This window comes from Apium graveolens, chromosome 7 (genome assembly GCF_009905375.1).
Source record: "Apium graveolens cultivar Ventura chromosome 7, ASM990537v1, whole genome shotgun sequence".
Lineage (NCBI taxonomy): Eukaryota > Viridiplantae > Streptophyta > Magnoliopsida > Apiales > Apiaceae > Apium > Apium graveolens.
In genome coordinates this window covers 254,050,083-254,070,041 of record NC_133653.1, presented here as the reverse complement: position 1 = coordinate 254,070,041, position 19,959 = coordinate 254,050,083, and the positions used below count along the sequence as shown (strand labels likewise).

Genomic DNA, 19,959 nt, shown 5'->3' with positions numbered 1-19,959 from the left:
CTAAACCAGGAGAAGATGTTCCCGAGTATATTATATATATAGTTTTCAAAACTATTAATCGAATAATGTTTATTCGATATTTTTAAATTATAAGTAAATATTAGTTTGAATATTCATTCGAAGGCTATTGACTTCGTTTATTTTATTAAATAATATTCTTTATTTTCTTAAAGAATAATGATTTGTTATTCGCCAAGTATTAGAGAAATGATTGATATCGTCAATCATTCTTACCTTAAATATTTTCCGAAAGTTATTTTCAAAACTTTTACTTCATTTGCTTTGATAAAAGCTATTCGTTATTGGAATATTATTTATAGAATAATATTCAGATATTCTTTGATTATCTTGGAATTGATTTATTCTATCAAATCATCCTTATTCCAAACGCTTTCAAAAATGTTTTCGAGTCTTCAAAATGATTTTAAAAGTTAGAGCGGATCCCAAAACTCATTTTCAAATTTAAGATCTTCCTTTCGAAGGGGATTTAAATACTCATTCAAAACTTAAGGGATCCGGCTCTGTGGTTTATTTTATATTTGCAACGAGGTTACGGATTTGATAAAGAGCTTTTGATTACTTGCCCAACATTCGGGAAGTCCTTCTAAATGAGTCGACATAAGCGACAGGCCGGGGTACGGTCTATTAAAGTGTAAGTGGTTGGGTGGCAGTCCATCAACGCGTAAGAGGTCGGGTGGCGGTCCAGCACAAGGTCCTAATGCGGCCAGAGTGATGACCGGTGGGGGATTCATCCATCTACTAGTATAAAAGGTTACTTAATGGGTATCTTTGCCTGATCAACAAGATATCGGGTTTATGCCAAAGTTTTTCTTCTTTCCAAATTCATTGGGTATTATAACTCTGTTTATACTTTTCATAATAGAGGTTTTCAAGGAAAGTATGAGATATATATAGGTGTATATATATATATATCAGGACTTAATGAAGTATCTCGTAACTTCATTTCTTTTGAATGATATTTCAAATATTGAATCTATTCAAGTCTTATCTTGTAGTCTCATCCATGTGATGAACTTTTGAAACTGATTATAGCTTGAATGGTGGTAGTTCGAGTAGTATTCGGAAAAAATATAAGTATATTGGAGTATCTTGTAACTTCATCTTTTCAACTTATATCTAGTTAATGATTATCTTATGCATGACAAAGATTTTCAGAAAAAACATTGAGACAAGGTTAGATATATGAGATCACCTCGCAATGATATTTTTATACAGTTATAAACTAGAACTCTGTGTATATTATAAACTGGAATCTGTTGTAGTTGGACTTGTACTTGAACTTGGGATTTCTCTTGAATCTGACATTGGAGAATCTCTTGATAATCTGGGCCATTGACTCATCTTCCAATTGATCCAGCTCTTCCAAGGAGTAAAAATCATCACTAGATTGATTTGTAGTAGGAGGATCATATTATGCTACTAATATATTTTCCTCAGCCTTGGAATACTGTATCATTCTCTCTGACTATTGAGATTGTTGTTGTTGTTGTTGACCTTCAGCTACTAGAGCAGTAGATGTGCTGACCACTCTATCTTTCCCGTAGACTTCCTTCTGCTGAATCTGCTCCAACTCATAGGTTTTTAACACACCATAGAGTCTATCCAAAGAAATCCCACTCAGATCTCTAGCTTCTCTTATGGCAGTGATTTTATGTTCAAGATGAGTTGGCAGTGTTAAAAGAAACTTTTTGTTGACCTCCCTGATTGAATAATATTTTCCATTTATGTTCAGGTTGTTGATCAATGCATTGTACCTCTCAAACACTTTAGTAATTCCTTCTCCTAGATTGGATTTAAAATGTTCATACTCAGAGGTTAGGATCTCTAACTTGTTCTCCCTAACTTCCTCTGTGCCTTCATTAATCACCTCAATAGTTTCCCATATGTGTTTGGAATTTTTACAGTTCATCACATGTCTGTTCATCAAGGGATCGAGGGAATCAACTAAAATTAACTGAAGGCTGGATGCTTCTTCTTTTTCAGCAGGAGAAAAATCCTCAGGCTCTTTTGCATAGGTTCTAACTTTGGTAATCACAACATCATCTACTATCACCTCTGGTTCAATAACCATCGGAGTTTTTGGACCCTTCTTTAACTAGTTCAGATATTTGGGATTTGCAACTTGTAAAAACAAAAGCATCTTCTTCTTCCACATAATATAATTTTCTTTATCAAATAGTGGAATTTTAACGGTTCCAACTTTTTGTGAAGTCATTATGAATTTTTGAATAAATAAAAATTCAAGGAGTTGAAAAATCACAAAAGTCTAGGATCTTGATTTGTTCGTTAATCAGAAGGCTCTGATACCAATTGTTAGGTCCCAATATGTTTGTAGAAGGGGGTTGAATACAAACTATACCGTTTAATCGAATTTAGTGCGGAATAAAAATTGAAACAAAATTCAAGTTAAATAAAAATATTATTAAACTTGAAAGGTGTTACAACAACGGTATCGATTACAAGGGATTAATCTCAAATTAATTATCACAAATCTAGAATAAATTCGACATGAACTTTTTCTATTTTTTGCAATAAAAAGAATCAAATGCTAAACGTAATTTAAGATTAAGTTCTAGGGATTTTGATCCGCTAGATAGTTACACAAGAACAAAGAATGATTTCTAGTTGTTTGGATTTAACTTTAAAACTAGAAATGAATGATCTTGAATTCAGCAGAGAGATGAAATATTTGTTCTGCGACTGCTGTTCTTGGTTGGTTGATTTTTGTTGTGAATAAATATGAATGTCTGATGCTTCTGTCTTTTAAATAATAATCAACAGAACTGAAATGAACTGGCATGACAATCCCACAGCTGGTAGAACTTTCGGTGAGACAATCTGTTGTACTACCATGACAATCGGCATGATAATCTGGTGAACTAGCAAGACAATCGGTGAGACAATCATTTGTACTAGCAAGACAATCGGTATGACTATCTCCTGAACTAGCATGACTTTCGGCAAGACTATTGAATGAACTGGTATGCTTTCGGTATGACAATTGATTGTCATACTAGTTCAAATGATTGTCTTGCTGAATTAATTTTGAATATAAATTCAAAATCAATTCTGAAAATTTCTAATATTAATTCAGAATTAATTAATAAATTAATTCAATTAATAAATAAATTAATCTTTACAGATATAATTTATTTTCTTAATTAAACTATATGACTTAATTAATTAATAGAGAATTAATACTACTCTTCAACAACAACCATTCTTCTGAAAATCTTCTGAAAATCACTGTCAATAATGAATCAATTCCACCACTTCAATGTTGACACTCGATGTACTGTCTGGTTCATGAGTGACTAACTTTCATGACGTTTCTTCATGTCTTGACTTTGATAACTTGATTTTCTTCAGATTAAATCTCTGTAATTATCTGATACCCTGACAAGATCTCTATCACTTGATTAAATCCACAATTTTGATTTATATCACTGAGGCTTGATCAATTTCTTGAACTTCTTCCGGTGAATTAATTCCTCAAGTCTGTAGATGAACCTTGTTTCTGAATCATTTGACAGATGTTACTTTCATTTGTTGTTGAAGTATTGTTTGTTACGCATTTGTTGTTAGAGTATTATGTAGTAATATTATAAATACTTGATACACATTTGGATTTGGGGTATCTTGTAAATACCCAAATCAGTAATGCGTATCTTTTAAAGACCCCGTTCTTATACGGCTAAAAAATTATATTATTGAATTATGATAAAAGAATAATATATATTAGTCATCCAAGTTAAAAAAAAAATTATACAATTGACCCAAATTAAAACAAAATTATAATTAAAATATAATTTAACCAACTAAAACAAAATCAAAGGGTTATGGTCCATTTGGCACATTTTTTAAGAGCAATGACCAAAATAGCACTATCCTCAAAGTTGGCCCATTAATGGCACTTTGATAACGCATTTGTCTCATGCATTATGCAAAAAGCAATCCAAACTTACGTTAATGTGGTAGTTAGCTAAAATTTAGTATGGTCAACGTACTGTATATATAACTTGCGTTTGGAATTCCAACGCATTACAAAAATGCACGGGCTTGACGTATTGCATATTTGTATTACCTCACTGTCTACGTGCTGTTAATTTTGTTATTTTGTCATGTTTGTTGGTTCTATCTGTTAGGTTTGCACCCCTGCAGTATGATATTGATATTAATTTTTTTAAATAAAAATAACGCATGTATTATATGTGTTATGCATGTGCTAGGTGAGGGCCATACATTTACAAGGTGCTATTTTGGAACTTTCTATATGAGTAAAGTTCTATGGAGTCCACTTTTAATTGGAGTCCTCGGAGTCCATATATGTTCTGCAAGTAAAATATAGCTTAAAATATTGCAAAACATATTATTTTTCGACAAACATCACTATTCTATCAAAAATCTTGTAGATTACATACATTTTACAAGCAGAACATTGCAAAAATATATATTCTACAAAACATGTTTAGTTTGCAGAACATAAATGTTAATGTTGCAGAACATATTGCAGAACATACATATTGTACCGTAAATATATGAGATTTGCATGATTTTGTTGAAGTTATGCTATTTGTGTAACATGTTTTGCAAAATAACACGTTTTACCATATATTTTATTTGCAGAACGTAGATGGACTCCGAGGACTCCGATAAAAAGGTGGACTCCATAGAACTCAACCCAATTATTCTAATTCTAATTGGTCAGTTGGTCGATCGGTCAATTCAAATTCTAATAAATAACTCAGAACATAAAATTTTCACTTCATATTAAATTCAAAAATTATATAATATTAAAAATAATTTGTGCATCGCACGCGTTTTAAACTAGTATAACTTAGTGTGAAAAGATAAAAAAACATGTAAAGGGTTGTAATCAATCAATTTTTAATATATATATATATAGTGAGTATAATGAATTAAAATAGTGGATGCGATTGATTTTTATATTATAAAATTTTATTATTTTTGAAACGAACGTATGTATAAAAATAAATGAGATAAAGGTAGTAGGATAGTAACACAACTTGAATCAGTTTTAGGAAAAAGTAATTGTGGGCTTGTCGCAGTGACATCCCCGTTGGCCCATTTATTGGACCCATTAAAAAATAAGGACCTAAACGTCCATATTTGTGACCCATTAAGATCCCGCAGCCCAAATGTACAAGGGACATTATCAACGGGGCTCATTTTTTGCAAACGATTTTTGAGCATTTTTATTTCAAATGGATGAAAACATTTTGTTATAAGAGGAAGTTCAATACCAAATATAAAATGACTATAATTATTATAATAATTTGATTTAAAAACTGTTTTTATGTTAAAATACATTTTAACTCCAATATTAGTTTCATTTTGAAATCAAATAATTTCAAATTTAACTCGTTTTTATCTTTTCCTTCTAAATATTATTTAAAATTTATCAACATACATATCATTTATGTTTACTTGATGATATGGTATCAATGCATAAATGTATTTTTATTTTTAAATTTAGAACCAAAAAGGCATATTTGCATCTAATGATAGCATCCATTTGAAATTAAAATTTTTATCGCTTGATTTCAAATTATGAAAATGCCACCACTTGTATCATTACATTGGACTTGCTCTAAGGTATTGCAAAACTAAATGTTGGGTCCATAATGATTTAAATAGATGTTTCAACACGAATGCGGGTTGACGAATTTTTTAAACTTGCAAAAAAACGTAATAGACAATGTTGAGATATTAGTTCAATATATGATATATTAAAGACGATGATGATTATGTTTTATTGCATGACGAAAATATTATAGCGAGGTGAGGTAGATATCTTCATAAATCATTAAATACAGTCAAAGGGAGATATATTATTTGGGATTAAGAAAGTTTTCGGGTTTTGGCTAAATCCGAGTCAAGATATTATTAGAGCGGAAGGGGGAAGCATCATTACGCATGATGGGTAACCACAAAGCTGTAGGCCTGAATGAGATGTTAATTGAAGTGTGATATTATTTGGCGGAATACAATGCTCTTTATAAAAAAAAGACAAAACTCAAAATTATAGTAACCATCATAATATTAAGTTACTTAGTCGTACACTGTAATTATGGGAGCGTGTTATTGAATTTAGAAGACGAAGAGTTATTGATATATCGACTAATCAATTGAGTTACATTCCCGACCGATCAAACATTTTGACAACTTATCTCATTCGCAGTTTCATGAAAAAATATCGGAAACGTCATAAATATCTTTATATGATATTTATCGATCTTGAAAAAATTCACGACGTTACACCGAGAGTGGTTATTTGGAAATATTTAAAGACTAAAATAATTTCACAAATATAAACACATGCTTAATACAAAATATGTATTCGGAGAGACGAACATGTGTAAGAACACCCATAAAATATACTCGTTTTTTCTATTTGAGTTCGACCTTCATCAATGATCGATGTTAAGTTTTATTTTGTATGGAATCGTTCGTGATATACAATACAAACTAATGCACTCTCGTGTATAACTTTTGTTGATGATATAATGTTGACAGCAGAATATAGAAACGAGGTTAATGTATACTTAGAGCAGTTTCCTAAATTATTAGAGAACGGAAGGAGTATATACAGAATAAATAACAAATTAAAATTTGATAACAACAATGAAAGTAAAAGAATTAAAATTAGTATATTTTTCTACTTAATAAATTCATCAATTAAATATACCTTTAGTTTTTTTGAAAAAAGCTGCCCGTATTTTAAATTTTAATGCAAAAAATTAAAAATATGATTAAATAAGGGGCTACAAAAAATATTTTATGATACATTTTACGTTTTAGGCTTGAAAAAAAAGAAACAAAAAAACTATGTTATGATATGTTCAATTGTTCATACTAGTATCAAATATATCATATGTTTGATGGATGATATATAGTGTGATATCATATATGTATGTACCAGTCTCTGAGAAAATGCCACACACTCCACAAATCATCATCTTCCTATGTATCTCACCTCATTAATCATTGTTTACACTCAAAGTCTTTAACTTTAGCTAAATTTATACATGCCCATTTAATAAAAATTGGATTAAATCATCATACTTTTCAGGGTAACTATTGTGTGAATTTTTATTCTAAGTTGGGTAGTTTTAAGGATTCTTTACTAGCATTTGATGATATTGAAGTGAAAAATGTTGTGTCTTGGAACATCTGTTTGAGGGTTTTTGTTAAATTTCAAGATTTGGTTAGTGCACGGAAGGTGTTTGATGAAATGCCTGAACGAGATGTTGTGAGTTGGAACAGTATGGTTTCGGGGTATGTTGAGAATGGGTTTGGAGATTGTGGATTTGAGGTTTTTAGGAGAATGCAGAGTGAGGGTGTTAGGCCTAGTGGGTTTACGTATTCGATATTGGTGTCGTGTGTTGGGTGTGGGAGATGGGGTAAGGAAATTCATGGGAATATGATAAGGAGTGGAGTGGATTTGTGTAATGTAGTTGTTGGGAATTCTTTGATTGATATGTATGGAAAGCTTGGGTTACTGGATTATGCGTTTGGAGTGTTTTTGTGTATGGAGGAGTTGGATGTTATTTCGTGGAACTCGTTGCTCTCGGGGTGCTGTAAATCAGGTCAGGAGGAATTGGCATTAAGTCATTTTTGTACGTTGAGAGAGATATTTTTTCCGGATGAGTTTACGATATCCATGGTCTCAACTGCATGTTCCAACTTGCAAGATTTGGGAATGGGTAAGCAAATTTTATGTATTTCTGTTAAATTGGGGTTTCTTTCGAATACCATTGTTTCGAGTGCAATGATTGACATGTTCTCCAAATGCAACAGAGTGGAGGATGCTGTCTATGTCTTTGAATATGTACACGTGTGGGATTCTGCAGTTTGTAACTCAATGATTTCAAGTTATGCAAGGAATGGATCCGAGGAGGTTGCATTGGAACTATTTGTCTTGACTTTAAGGAAGGATATCAAACCAACTGAGTTCACACTCAGCTGTGTTATTAGTTGCGCATCAGTCCTTCATCCCATAGATCATGGTAGTCAGTTTCATTGTTTAGTTGTCAGATTAGGTTTTGATTCAGATTATGTTGTTGCTAGCTCTCTAGTAGAAATGTACAGTAAATATGGACAGATGGATTTTGCCACAATGATCTTTGACGACATGTGTTTAAAAGATTTGATATCTTGGAATACGATGATTTTGGGATTGACTTGCAATGGGAAAGTATCAGAATCACTAGAACTTTTCAAGGAATTACTTGAAAGAGGCCCACCACCAGATCACGTCACAATGACTGGAGTTTTATCAGCTTGCAACTATGGCGGATTTGTAGATGAAGGGATGTCTATATTTGCATTAATGGAAAAGCAATATGGGGTCAAACCTGTTAGCGAACATTATGTTTGCATAGTGGACATGATAGGCCGAGCAGGTCATCTCGAGGATGCCCTAAATATATTAGAAACAACGCCTTTCGAGCGAAAAGTCCTTGGCTGGATATCTATTCTTTATGCTTCTGAAATGTATAATGACTTAAAATTTATGGAAAGAGCTTCAGAGAGGATATTAGAATTGGAACCACAGTCATCGCTTCCTTATATGGTGTTGGCCAAAGCCTATGAAAGAAGGGGCAGATGGGAGAGCCTTGTTCGGGTCAAAAAGCTCATGGAAAAGAGTCGTGCAAAGGAAGTGGCGGGATTCAGTTCAGTTGGAATAAGAAACTGCGTATATATGTTTAAAGAAAATCAACTACTACACTGTGGTGGCAAGGACATATATTTAACACTAAGATTACTGGAAGAGGATTTAGAACACTCTGAGAAAACTGGCACATGACAGAACTAACGGCTATATTGTTTACATATTAAAGATATAGTAGAACGAATTTTAATAGGTAAGAAAGATGAGATTATTAGGAGATCTGAAAGCCCTTTGTATATGTGATATATGTTAATTACTTGTTCCATAGATTTCATTTTCGGCCCAGTTTGTACAGAATAGTGTTTAGATGAGCTAACCTAAAATGATCAAGCTGCTGAAGTTATTTAGATGGCACAACTTCTACATTTAGACTTGCTGATGCACACAATATGGTTATATAGAAGCATTGTAAATCTAAATTTTGTTTTCTTTGAATGATTAGATAGAAAAGTTGATGCAGAACAGGATGAGTCCAAAGAAAGCAGCTCCAACAATCACCCTACACAGTACATTCACAATCCCAGGTTCTGAAATCATTCTTCACAATTATTGATTGCTCATAATTGAAGTCATTACATTTAATGTTTCTTAACATCCTACTGAGTTGTTGCACATCTATTAATGTTGTACTATTGCTGAGGACTAGTCGTAACTTCCAAGTAGTTGATACAGAACGATTAAAGTTTCCTAAGCCTTCTGCAGTATTAAAAATATTTGTGAATGTAAGTTTGACCTGTACATGCTTTATTGTTAGAATGCAATTATGGAGTCCTAATATTAACATTGACATGAGAGTTTGTTTTGATATCAAAATTTTGGATTAGAGATAATTGAGATGGTACCATTCTATACAGGTTGCTTTATAAATGACCTTATTGTATATAGTGATACAATATTATCAGCAAGGGAGTAATGCAAGTAGTCTCATCTGTAGTTGCATATTATATTGTAACATAATTAGTTAAGCAGTTGAGTTTACTGAAGTGATGCAAATGTATGAACCAAAACTTTGGTTTGAGAATGTATATCTTAGACTTTAGGAATTTGTTTAGAAATTTGAGTTTGACTATTCAGTTTTGAAGTTAAGATTGGTAACAGAAGTCATCTCTCTTGTGTGTTCTCTTGTTGGCTAATGCATATGAGAGTTGAGTTGCATAGTGGAGAACATTATTTAAGCCATGAAACTCCACGAAGAATGTGGATCTAAAAGTCAGATTGGTTCACATTGAGCTCATTATCCACACCAAGAGGTTTACTTTGCACATTCTACACATTATCTTATGCGAAAAAGTGAAGAATCAAGGGTATTGAAAAAGAAATGTACCACTATGCAAAGGAATCTGCATTCTCTAGTTGTAGTCACCTTCTAGTTGTGAGGGAGGCATATATAATTGTCACCACATCAGAAGAGGCAAATAGAACTTAAACTAATAGGCCACACAAATTTATAGTGCAAGATGACATATTATTATGCATTCTTTATATTTATGTAATATAGATAACAGATATACTGTTTCTCATGGTCCCTTATCATAATTTAGTAGAATGTCAATGTTGAAATGGGTGAACCATGGAGATCCACATAGGTAAAGTATGTCATGGAATCCATTCACCTATCCTCCTTTGCATCTCTGGTGGTATCCACTATCCACATACACAACTTGTATACATGATGAATGACTATATATTATATAAATTGTATCATGACCATCTATATGCATAGGTCACTTCTTAATAATCACGTAATTAAAATTCCCAGTATATCTTCTTCAATTTTTTTGAAAATAGGTGTAGACATGGTCAGTGATTCATGGTTTTCGGCGAAAAAGAGTTTCTTATCTGGGTATAATCTGGTCCGAAAGAACATGCACATTTACAAGAAAAGTGAGAATGAGGTTCTATTTGCATGGTGCACATACAAGTGCTGAAATCATATTTGAATATTGGTTTATTTCAAACCATTTCTTGATTTATGACAACAAAGAGGATATGAAAGTACAGGAATAAGGCAATAGAGCTTCCAAAAATTATGTGGACTAGCCTGAATAACAAAGAAATGCCTGACCGAATGTCTGGATAAGTTATTTTCAAAGATGATTAGATTCATGGTTCCCCGCGAAAAACATTTATAAAGATTTATCATCCAGTAGTATAATTTGGGTTGCATATATATACAAGTGAAAGTGTGTGTTTATATAAAAGTGGGAATGAGATTCCATTTCTCCTGGTGTACAACAATGCTTAAAGTTTATAGTAAAGCGGAGGGTGTTTACATTTTTAATCCATTGGTTGGGGCTTGGTTAATAGTGTAAAGACTTCAATAATTGTAGAGCAAAAGCTCTGCATCAAAATGTTGTGAAAAAAATCAAGTAATAATTTTATTGTCATCTAAGATTGAAAAAAGCCGGTACATAATATTTAAAAACTGTGTAAAGTTTGTAGTTCATGATAATCTAATGGAATTAATAGAATTTGTGTGATTTATTTTTGTCAAATTTTTAGTTCTTTTTGAAAGGTATTAAATGGTTAACGGGACGATTAACAACGGCTAATAAGGTTAATACATATATCAATGCCGAGATTAAAGATGAGCAGCAGGATGGATGACCGTGAAATTTAAGAAGAACTTATCGAAATTAGTTTAGGGGGCTTATTGTACATATAAGTTACATTTTATATTTTTGTACATATGAAAATTTGAGAACTAAATGAATACTTGAATCGCAAGATTATTTGAACTATAATAAAATCCACCTAATAAGTAGCACGAACCGGTTCGAACGAATATTTGTTACTAGTATGCAACGACAATCTACCATCCGACGAGTAGCACAAAACAATACACCTACCACGAAATATGCAATGACAATTTGCAAGGCCATTATGGTAAATCCATGAGAAGAATCATAATCCTCTCTTACAACATTTTTTGTTGGAGAGGGGAATCGAACTCGTCAGAAGAGAGGGGAGTTCCAGGTATTTTATCATAGTTCCGGTTTGGTCGATTTTTTTACTTGAATCCCTTAATTATTGTATACCTAAAAAACATTAATGATAACAAAAGAGAGTGCTATAAATTAGTAAAATTTAAATATTCTTGCTTCAGGAAATGAAATGTTCACTGAAGTCAACTGAAACAGTTTCAATCATATACACCATTATAATCAATTGACCCGGTACTGTATACAATCAAATTAATATAGTACAATTTAATTTCGAATCCAACAGATAGGTGTCTCAAAACGCAAGTTCCCAATATAAAAAACAACAAAAACTCAACTTTGCTTATAATTTCTGAAAAATAAATATAATTTAAACAAGACTTGTTTGTAAAATGACGTCAGTTTTTAATTTAATTTTCTAAAGTAGAGAGATAGAAAAGCACAAGTGGGGGTTGAATAAGAAAATGATGAGGACAGTAGTTGCAACTTATAAAAAGCGCACTGAAAGAACCTAGTCTACTTGTGTTGTATTTGTAATTTGTATGCATAAAAACTCATCGCGCTGCACTTGCTTGCATACTGTTGTATCATGTAGTTGTCCACTCAATACAACCAAACCTTTTCCCTCTCTCTCTCGGCACCTCAGTTCACACACATGCAATCTTGGAAGTATATGTGAACATCGCTCCTTCTTATCTTCTGCCATCCCCTTCAGATATGTTTTTTGTCAAGTAAAACTCCTCCTTCCTTCAACTCAGGTGCGCTCTCTCTCTCTCTCTCTCTCTCTCTCTCATGTATGCATGTACATATGTACCGTATTGCTTAAATTTGTGTTATGTTTTTACTGTTTTAGAGTTTCCTAGTTAAGCGTTTACTTGTTATCCGCTAGTGAAATTTTGAAAGAATTGTTCTATATAGAAGAAGAGATGCCTGGATACATAGGAACATCAGGCACAACCTTTGAATTTTATATTAGTAATTACAAGTCATGATCTTTTTTTGTATTGTTACATATTTTTTGTTGTACCAAATTTTTACGTACACGGAAGGAAATGATAATTGGGACTTTGAGAGGGGAACGAGTCTTGCAAACTGTCCAACTAGTCCCAAATTTAGCTCTTGTTAGTTGTTTATATGTTATGTACTGATTATTTTTATTGATATCATTAGAAATTGTGAATTCTCTTTTAATTATATGATAATTAACCCTGCCAAGATATAAAAAGATTTGCTACGGAAATTTAAGCATTTTACTTTTCTAGTTTAACTTTACAGCTTTTCTTTAGTACTGCACAAAGTAGAAGTATACAGAGAAATTAAATTACTAGTAAAAGATTAATTGTGTATATTATGCTCTGTTACTCCATTTGACAAAAATGAGTCATATGTTCTTATTCCCACGTGTATATTACGTGTTGTGTATATATTATGCTGTACTAATAGTACTGCGATGACAAATTGAATCCTATGTTTCTATCTCACAGTTGTAGGACTTAGCTTTGGCATTGACAGGCCCTCATGGTTAGATTCTTTCTGTCTGCTAGAAAGATTCAGGATGTAATTTTAGTGCCCATATGCTGCCCAAGGTCCTCGACTCTTGACATATTTCCTCGAATAGTTAAGAATAAAATGTGTTAAAAGGTTCTTAACATAGCTTGAAAATTATGCAAGATCGTGTAGTTTTTGATATGGTGGGCAGATAAAGAATGCATAAGAATCCAAATCTTGATGTCGCGTCTGATTCATGATTTATCATGCTTCTATATAGATTACCATCCCAGGAGGAGCCTTGTCAGCAGTCAACACACATATATATTGATAGGGGTGCCTTACTTAAAGATACATCATGTCTTTATAGAAAGTAGACTAAGTTCGAATTTTGGAATTTTTGAGTCTTTTATTCGTTTAGGCTGCCCTTGAGTTAAGGTTTCCAAACTGAGTTCTTTAATTAGGCCTGGTAAGTAATGCCTTGTGAAGTGCCAAATGAACGCTGAGGAAATTATTATAAGAATAAGCAGAAGAAATTGAGTTCCACAATAATTTAAGACTGATAAGAAGATGAATGAAGTTCTTCTCATAAAAAAACTAGTGTCTGGGAAATAAGTTCCATAAAATTAAACTAACTGGTCTCATCTTAGTGACACCAAGTGTCACTGCTGGAGTGGTGACCAAACTCCTTGTATCATAATTACCTATTTTGTTCAAGTCAAGAGTTTACTTTAAAAAAAAAAAACTAAAGTCCAGTTGCTAGCTACAACAATCTAGGTGAGGAAAACAGATGTGACGAAATTGATATTACCCTGACAAGATGATTAGTGTTTCACCCTTCACAGAAAAGGCCTTGTAAAATGTAACAGTAAGAATATGTTCATAGAGTTAATGATTATTTAAGGCATATCCAGTCTTTCTTTCTAATATATTACTGAATATCATGATTGAATCATATGTCTTTACTTCTGACTAAGTTATATGATGTCAATCCAACATTGGTTTTTGGAAAATGTTAATGGTTCTTAAAATATTGCTTATAATGTTATACATAAAGTGATTCTATAATCAGAATGAGTTGTAAATACTATAGTGCCAGAGCAACTGCAGTTTTCCAGTTGCATCTGATGTGTAGCTCGTGATAATGAAGTTTCATCATCTAAATTTAACTATTTTGTGGATTGTTTTCCAAACAGATACTAGAACTTGAGATGTGCCTAGTTCTTAAATCTTCCTTCAGAAAAATGTTAATCGTACTATATATATTCCTTTCTTATTCTTTGTTTGATAATGAGAACCTGAAATTACATACCTAACAGATCGGTGGGGAATATCATGAAAGTTTGCTTCTATAATCTATTTACTAATCATCATTGCTTAATGATTTTAAATCCATTGCTCGTAATACATTTGCACTAATAATACTTTCCGATGATTAAAATGATAATCATCTGAGTGAATCTGTCCCCATATGGCCATATCTATGTGCCCAGTCCTGAATAATTTGACTAGTTCACATTTTTGTCGCATGAACAATTTGTGGGAATAAAATCCCCTAAACATGTGAGTTTCTCTATTTCTCCTACAACGATAAAGTTCTGGGCCTGCTGGCTTTCTTAGTTGATATTGTCTTAAAATCTTCCAATGCATTCTTACACCTAACACTTACTGGGAATATAGATCTGTGATTAACCTATAAAACTTATTACAGCTCATCCGCTTCCAAAATGGGTTCTCACCAGTTTCCTTTAACAAAGTAAATATTAAGGATTCCGAATATCTGCTTAGGACACATGAAATTATATATGCCGATTCCCCTTGTTCTTTATATCTCAATGGTGTGCATAGGTAATATTTGTCAGAAACATTGATGATTAATATACATTCAAGCACATGCAATTGTTATGACTTTAGGGTAGTTACGGTTTGACTGGTTTGTGTGTGCCTTATCTGAGCACATCAAAACATTAATCAGCGAAAGCTGGTTTATCTTTTCTCTATAAATAAAGTCTGTCTTAACATTATTACGTATCTTTTGAGATGAATATATGATTTATTTTAGTTAACACTTTAAATAGAAATCGCATTTTATTTATTTATTGTGAGTATAAGTGCTTCCTTTTGTTTGCATTCTGATCCAGTTAGTCCACCTGTTTTTCCATTAAAGTCTGAAGTCATCACTTGTTAGTATGGACAATTTTTTTTTGCAATTTCATTTTGTATGCATTATCACTTGGGAACTTTTAAACCCTAGAACTTCTCTGTAATGCAGGCAGCAGGAGAAGAGAGTCATCTTCTGTAGTCGCCCAAAAACAGGTGGGGATGGCTTCAGGTTTGCCTTACTTTGATCCTGACTATGAGAATCTGAGCTCCAGAATAAACCCTCCAAGGTGATACCTCTCACATTATTTTCCCAAGCACCGCCTAAGTATATAAGTAGTAGTATATTAGTGCTTAAAATTCGCAAACTTAGTTAGAGAACTTCTATGCTATAATATGTATGTAGCCTTCATTAAATATGTTATATGTAACCTATGGCAATTTTTTAGGTTTGCGTATGGGACTAGAAGTATATTAATACATCTCCTAATCCTTTTATCCCCACATTTTTTTGTAGGGTGTCTGTGGACAACACTAGCTGCAAGAACTATACCTTGATCCAGGTAACTTCTTATTTTCTTAACTATTTTTTGTAAACATTTTTAATCTTCCCAAACTCTAATTTTCCTACCAATCCTTTTTTAAGCTCTGTGGATATAAATATTTCACAATAGGTTACCCTGCTCTTCACAGTGCCATGTGGCAATAATCTTGATCAGAGCTGGATATACATAATATTCATCTCATGCATTTTGTTTTAATTGCATTGGCGCGTTCCATAGGATCATGCAACGAGTATTCTTTAGATTTCTGGTCTTCTATAATCCACTGTCACGAATTATCACAACTGCATGCTCAAACTCATTTAAACAATCTATTATTCTCTGTTGACTGTTCTAAGCATAAAAAAATGATATGAAGATAACAAGGTATTAGTTATGTAATTTGGCATTTACATACCAATCTTCCACTGAATTATTTTTACATATAAAAGTGGTTAGTTCTGATACTCCGGGGGATTTCTGAACACAAATTATACTTCTGTTGCCATTTTCATCACTGAACGTACCTAGTGCCTGTTTGATCACTGTTGCCATATGCCTAATATTTTGAGGATCCTAACAAATCTTCTGGACTTAAAGCTCTATTCATGGTCACACTGACACACTCTATTAACAGAGTAAAGTGTGGCTTAATATTTTGCAGCTAGCATATGATGCGGTATTCTAAACACCAGAAAAACACATGCATTGTACTAGATGAGAGTCATGTGATTGATTTGCTGTGATTATTAGCGACTTAAACATTTCACATAAATTGAAAAGATTTTCTGGATGTGCTGGTTAGGTCGACAGTGTAAACAAACCTGGAATACTTCTGGAAGTTGTGCAAATTTTATCAGACCTTGACCTCAGCATATCCAAAGCATACATCTCATCTGATGGTGGATGGTTCATGGATGGTATGTTTTGTTTAATGTTATAGTAGCTTTTACGGACAGAACAAAAATAATGCTCTTTGAGTTGCTCTAAATTTGTTCCTGCCCACTTATATTCTGCAAACAAAAATCATCACTATGATTTGATGGGGTAAACATATTTGCTCATGTATTTCATGCGTAACTATTTTCATTTTGGACTTTTGCAGTTTTTCATGTGACTGATGAACATGGGAACAAAATCACCGACCCTAAAACCATAAATGACTTAGAACAGGTATGTTTTCGAGTATCAGACTATCAGATGCTTAAGATTAAGTAATTTAGTGCATATAAACCACACATTTAGACGTTTTCTTTGTGACTAATACATGTACCTTTTTCCCCTTTCAATTGTTTTCTGTATTACTATTTTTCATTGATGCTTTAAAATGTCTGCACTTTCAGTGTTTAAAAACTTCCAGGATAGAGTGCAAATGAGAAGGTTGACGAAGCAGCCAATTAGCTGTCTCCTAACTTGTACGAAAGAAAAGCAAAAAGAGCTTAGCCTTTTTTTTCCTTACAAAAATATATTTCCTAATAGCCCGTAAAAGTATAGTATCCCCCATTCTGTCATACAACATATTTAGGATGCTTAGTTCTGCCAGTTCCTTGTCATGGATAGAATATAATGTACATATTAAGTCCATCAACTTAGCAGAGACCAACATATAGGGGTTTGATGGAGTTTAGTGGATTGGAAAGTGGTTATCCTGATTTAGCCCAAAAAGATGAAGTGGTTACTTTTAAATCCAATTTTGGTGACCTAGGTCTGCATGTAAATAGAAGTTAAATATCTTTGTATGTTCTTCTCGTTTTTATTAGGCTCTAGAACCTAAATGTCGCAAAGCAAATGTGTCAAAAACTTGGTCCGGACAAAGAGTAGAAGTTCATTCTATGGGTGACCACACTGTGGTTGAGCTTATAGGCAGGGACCGCCCAGGACTCTTATCGGAAGTCTCTGCCATTCTCAGCAACCTTCACATCAATGTTGTTGCTGCTGAAGTTTGGACACATAACCAAAGAGTAGCATCTGTTGTTTATGTCAATAATAATACAACTTGCCGTGCTGTGGATGACCCTATTCAGTTATCTACAATGAAAGAGCAGCTGAAGAACATTCTTGGAGGGTGTGAGGATGATAAAAAAGTGTCTCATACTGATTTTTCTGAAGGTTCCACCCATATTGATCGGCGACTCCACCAAATGCTGTTTGCTGATAGGGATTATGAAGGTGTTTGCTTTACATCTGGGAATGATCACCTTCATTCTTTCCAACCGAATATAACCATCGATCACTGTGAGGAGAAAGGGTATGCAGTGGTTAGTGTCAGGTGCAAAGATCGGTCAAAACTGATGTTTGACATTGTTTGCACTCTTACATATATGAAGTATGTGGTTTTTCACGCCAGTATCTCCTCCGACAGTCCTTACGCATCACAGGTACATTTGGATTTTTTAAGTTAAAATTTATGAAACTTCCGTTCCAATCTTACATATGTATTGCACACAATAATGTTATGGCCAAAACAGAAATTAGCCCGGGCCTCTGATACTTTGTAATATCAACTGTGTTGCTGTGAACTGTCTGTATGCTCATTTAACTCTGTTTAAAATTTAATTATGTTTATTTGGTTTATACTTCTATACTCAAGTACAAAATACTTGGTAATTGGTGCACTATGATATTAGCTTAATGCCAAGTTGCACGTTCTGATTTTGTTTGTCTCCAAATTTTTTTAAGGTAAATAGCATGTCGCGTTGTATATATTCTTACCCTGTTTCACACTTGTGCAGTTCTATCACATGCTTATTACTGACTAGTTCTAAAATAAAGTCTTATGAGGAACTTCAAATGACCTTATATATTAACTTCCCTCACATTAACTGATAAAATCATTCTACTAATATTGTAGGAGTATTATATTCGTCATGTGGATGGTTGCACTCTTAACACTGACGGAGAAAAAGAAAGGGTCATCAAGTGTCTTGAAGCTGCAATACGGAGAAGAGTGAGTGAGGTGAGGAGTTCGTAACTAACATAGTAATATGGTATACGTTACTCATTAAAAGCACAATGGCAAAGCGCTCATGTTTCTTAAATGTTCTCTTTTCTTTTCCTCTTAGTCTTAAGCCACAAGTAAATTATACATCTGCATCTTGTTAGCTTACTCTTAACTTCAAATCGCCAAAAAATTAAACAATGGTATTTGCTTCATCTCTAATGTCCTACTTTCTATATTCCTCTACGAGAGTAGGTATTGGAAGTGAAATTGAAAAGAAGAAACTAGTGAAGGTTGCATCATTTCTGATGTACATCTTTATATTATCATCTACATGTAGAGGAAGTTGCAATTAATTGGAAGAGACTAATGAAAGCAAGAACTATGCTCTAAGAAAAAAATTCTGGGCTGTAGATGGTCTAAAACTACAATTTTAGTTTGCGTGTAGGTCACTTCATGGGTGTCCTGTAAGATTGTCTTAATCGTGAACTTTGATGATTCTGTTATCACCTATAAGACCTTGCTTTTATAGCCTATACAAACCACAGAATATAGCATTGTGCATCATGAGAAGGTTCAGAATTCTAGTAGCACCAAATCAGATTCATTTAGTTAATTAAATTTGGATGTTGTATAGGGATTAAGGCTGGAGCTGTGTGCAAAGGACAGGGTAGGATTACTATCTGAAGTAACAAGAGTTCTCCGAGAAAATGGACTAATTGTTGCTAGAGCAGGTGTGACGACAGTTGGAGAACAAGCAATGAATGTATTCTACATAAGAGATTCTTCAGGGAATCCGGTGAATATGAAGACAATTGAAGAACTGAGAAAAGAAATTGGACACAGGATGATGCTAAACGTGAAGATGGACCCAGCAAGTGAAAAGGCACCGGAAGCTAATAAGTGGGCAGCAAAATCCAGCTTCTCCTTGGGAGGTTTGATGGGGAAGTTCTTGTCTTAGAACTTCGGTTCCTATGTTATATATGTATTGCACAGAATAATGTTACTGCCAAAACAAAATCACACCGGGCCTTGGATACTTTGTTTTCTTAACTCAGCTGTGAACTCTCTGTATAATTATTTAGTTATGTTGAAATCTCTTTCGTTGTAGTGTCTATTTTGTCATGCATGTAACAGAAAAATTTGAATCCAAAATGTGTTATATTGGAGAGGTCAGATATAGATAAACTTCATCTCTACTTCAAAGTAGATGAGAAAGAGAGACAATTATGT

At 33.2% G+C, this 19,959-nt stretch overlaps 2 protein-coding genes across 2 annotated transcripts; both read left to right on the top strand.

The window, feature by feature from the left end:
- Positions 1-6,868: 6,868 nt before the first annotated feature.
- Positions 6,869-9,564, top strand: LOC141670632 (pentatricopeptide repeat-containing protein At1g43980, mitochondrial). Its single transcript, XM_074476575.1, has 2 exons — positions 6,869-8,909; positions 9,159-9,564. Exon 1 carries the CDS (start codon positions 6,956-6,958, stop codon positions 8,849-8,851), a length of 1,896 nt encoding a protein of 631 aa, XP_074332676.1. The 5' UTR covers positions 6,869-6,955; the 3' UTR covers positions 8,852-8,909; positions 9,159-9,564.
- A 2,597-nt stretch (positions 9,565-12,161) lies between these two features.
- On the top strand, positions 12,162-19,841 carry LOC141671397 (ACT domain-containing protein ACR3). The gene is made up of 8 exons (XM_074477636.1): positions 12,162-12,416; positions 15,419-15,536; positions 15,764-15,809; positions 16,594-16,708; positions 16,894-16,961; positions 17,549-18,166; positions 18,640-18,744; positions 19,364-19,841. The coding sequence occupies exons 2-8, from the start codon at positions 15,469-15,471 to the stop codon at positions 19,685-19,687; spliced, it is 1,344 nt and encodes a 447-aa protein (XP_074333737.1). The 5' UTR covers positions 12,162-12,416; positions 15,419-15,468; the 3' UTR covers positions 19,688-19,841.
- Positions 19,842-19,959: the final 118 nt, after the last annotated feature.

What these genes read in the sequence shown, in the direction of transcription:
- LOC141670632 (XM_074476575.1), top strand. Translation starts at nt 6,956, where the DNA reads ATGTACCAGTCTCTGAGAAAATGCCACACACTCCACAAATCATCATCT.
- LOC141671397 (XM_074477636.1), top strand. Translation starts at nt 15,469, where the DNA reads ATGGCTTCAGGTTTGCCTTACTTTGATCCTGACTATGAGAATCTGAGC. An exon ending in CCATAAATGACTTAGAACAG is followed by an intron (nt 16,962 to 17,548) that starts GTATGTTTTCGA and finishes CGTTTTTATTAG; the next exon opens with GCTCTAGAACCTAAATGTCG. An exon ending in ACAGTCCTTACGCATCACAG is followed by an intron (nt 18,167 to 18,639) that starts GTACATTTGGAT and finishes CTAATATTGTAG; the next exon opens with GAGTATTATATTCGTCATGT.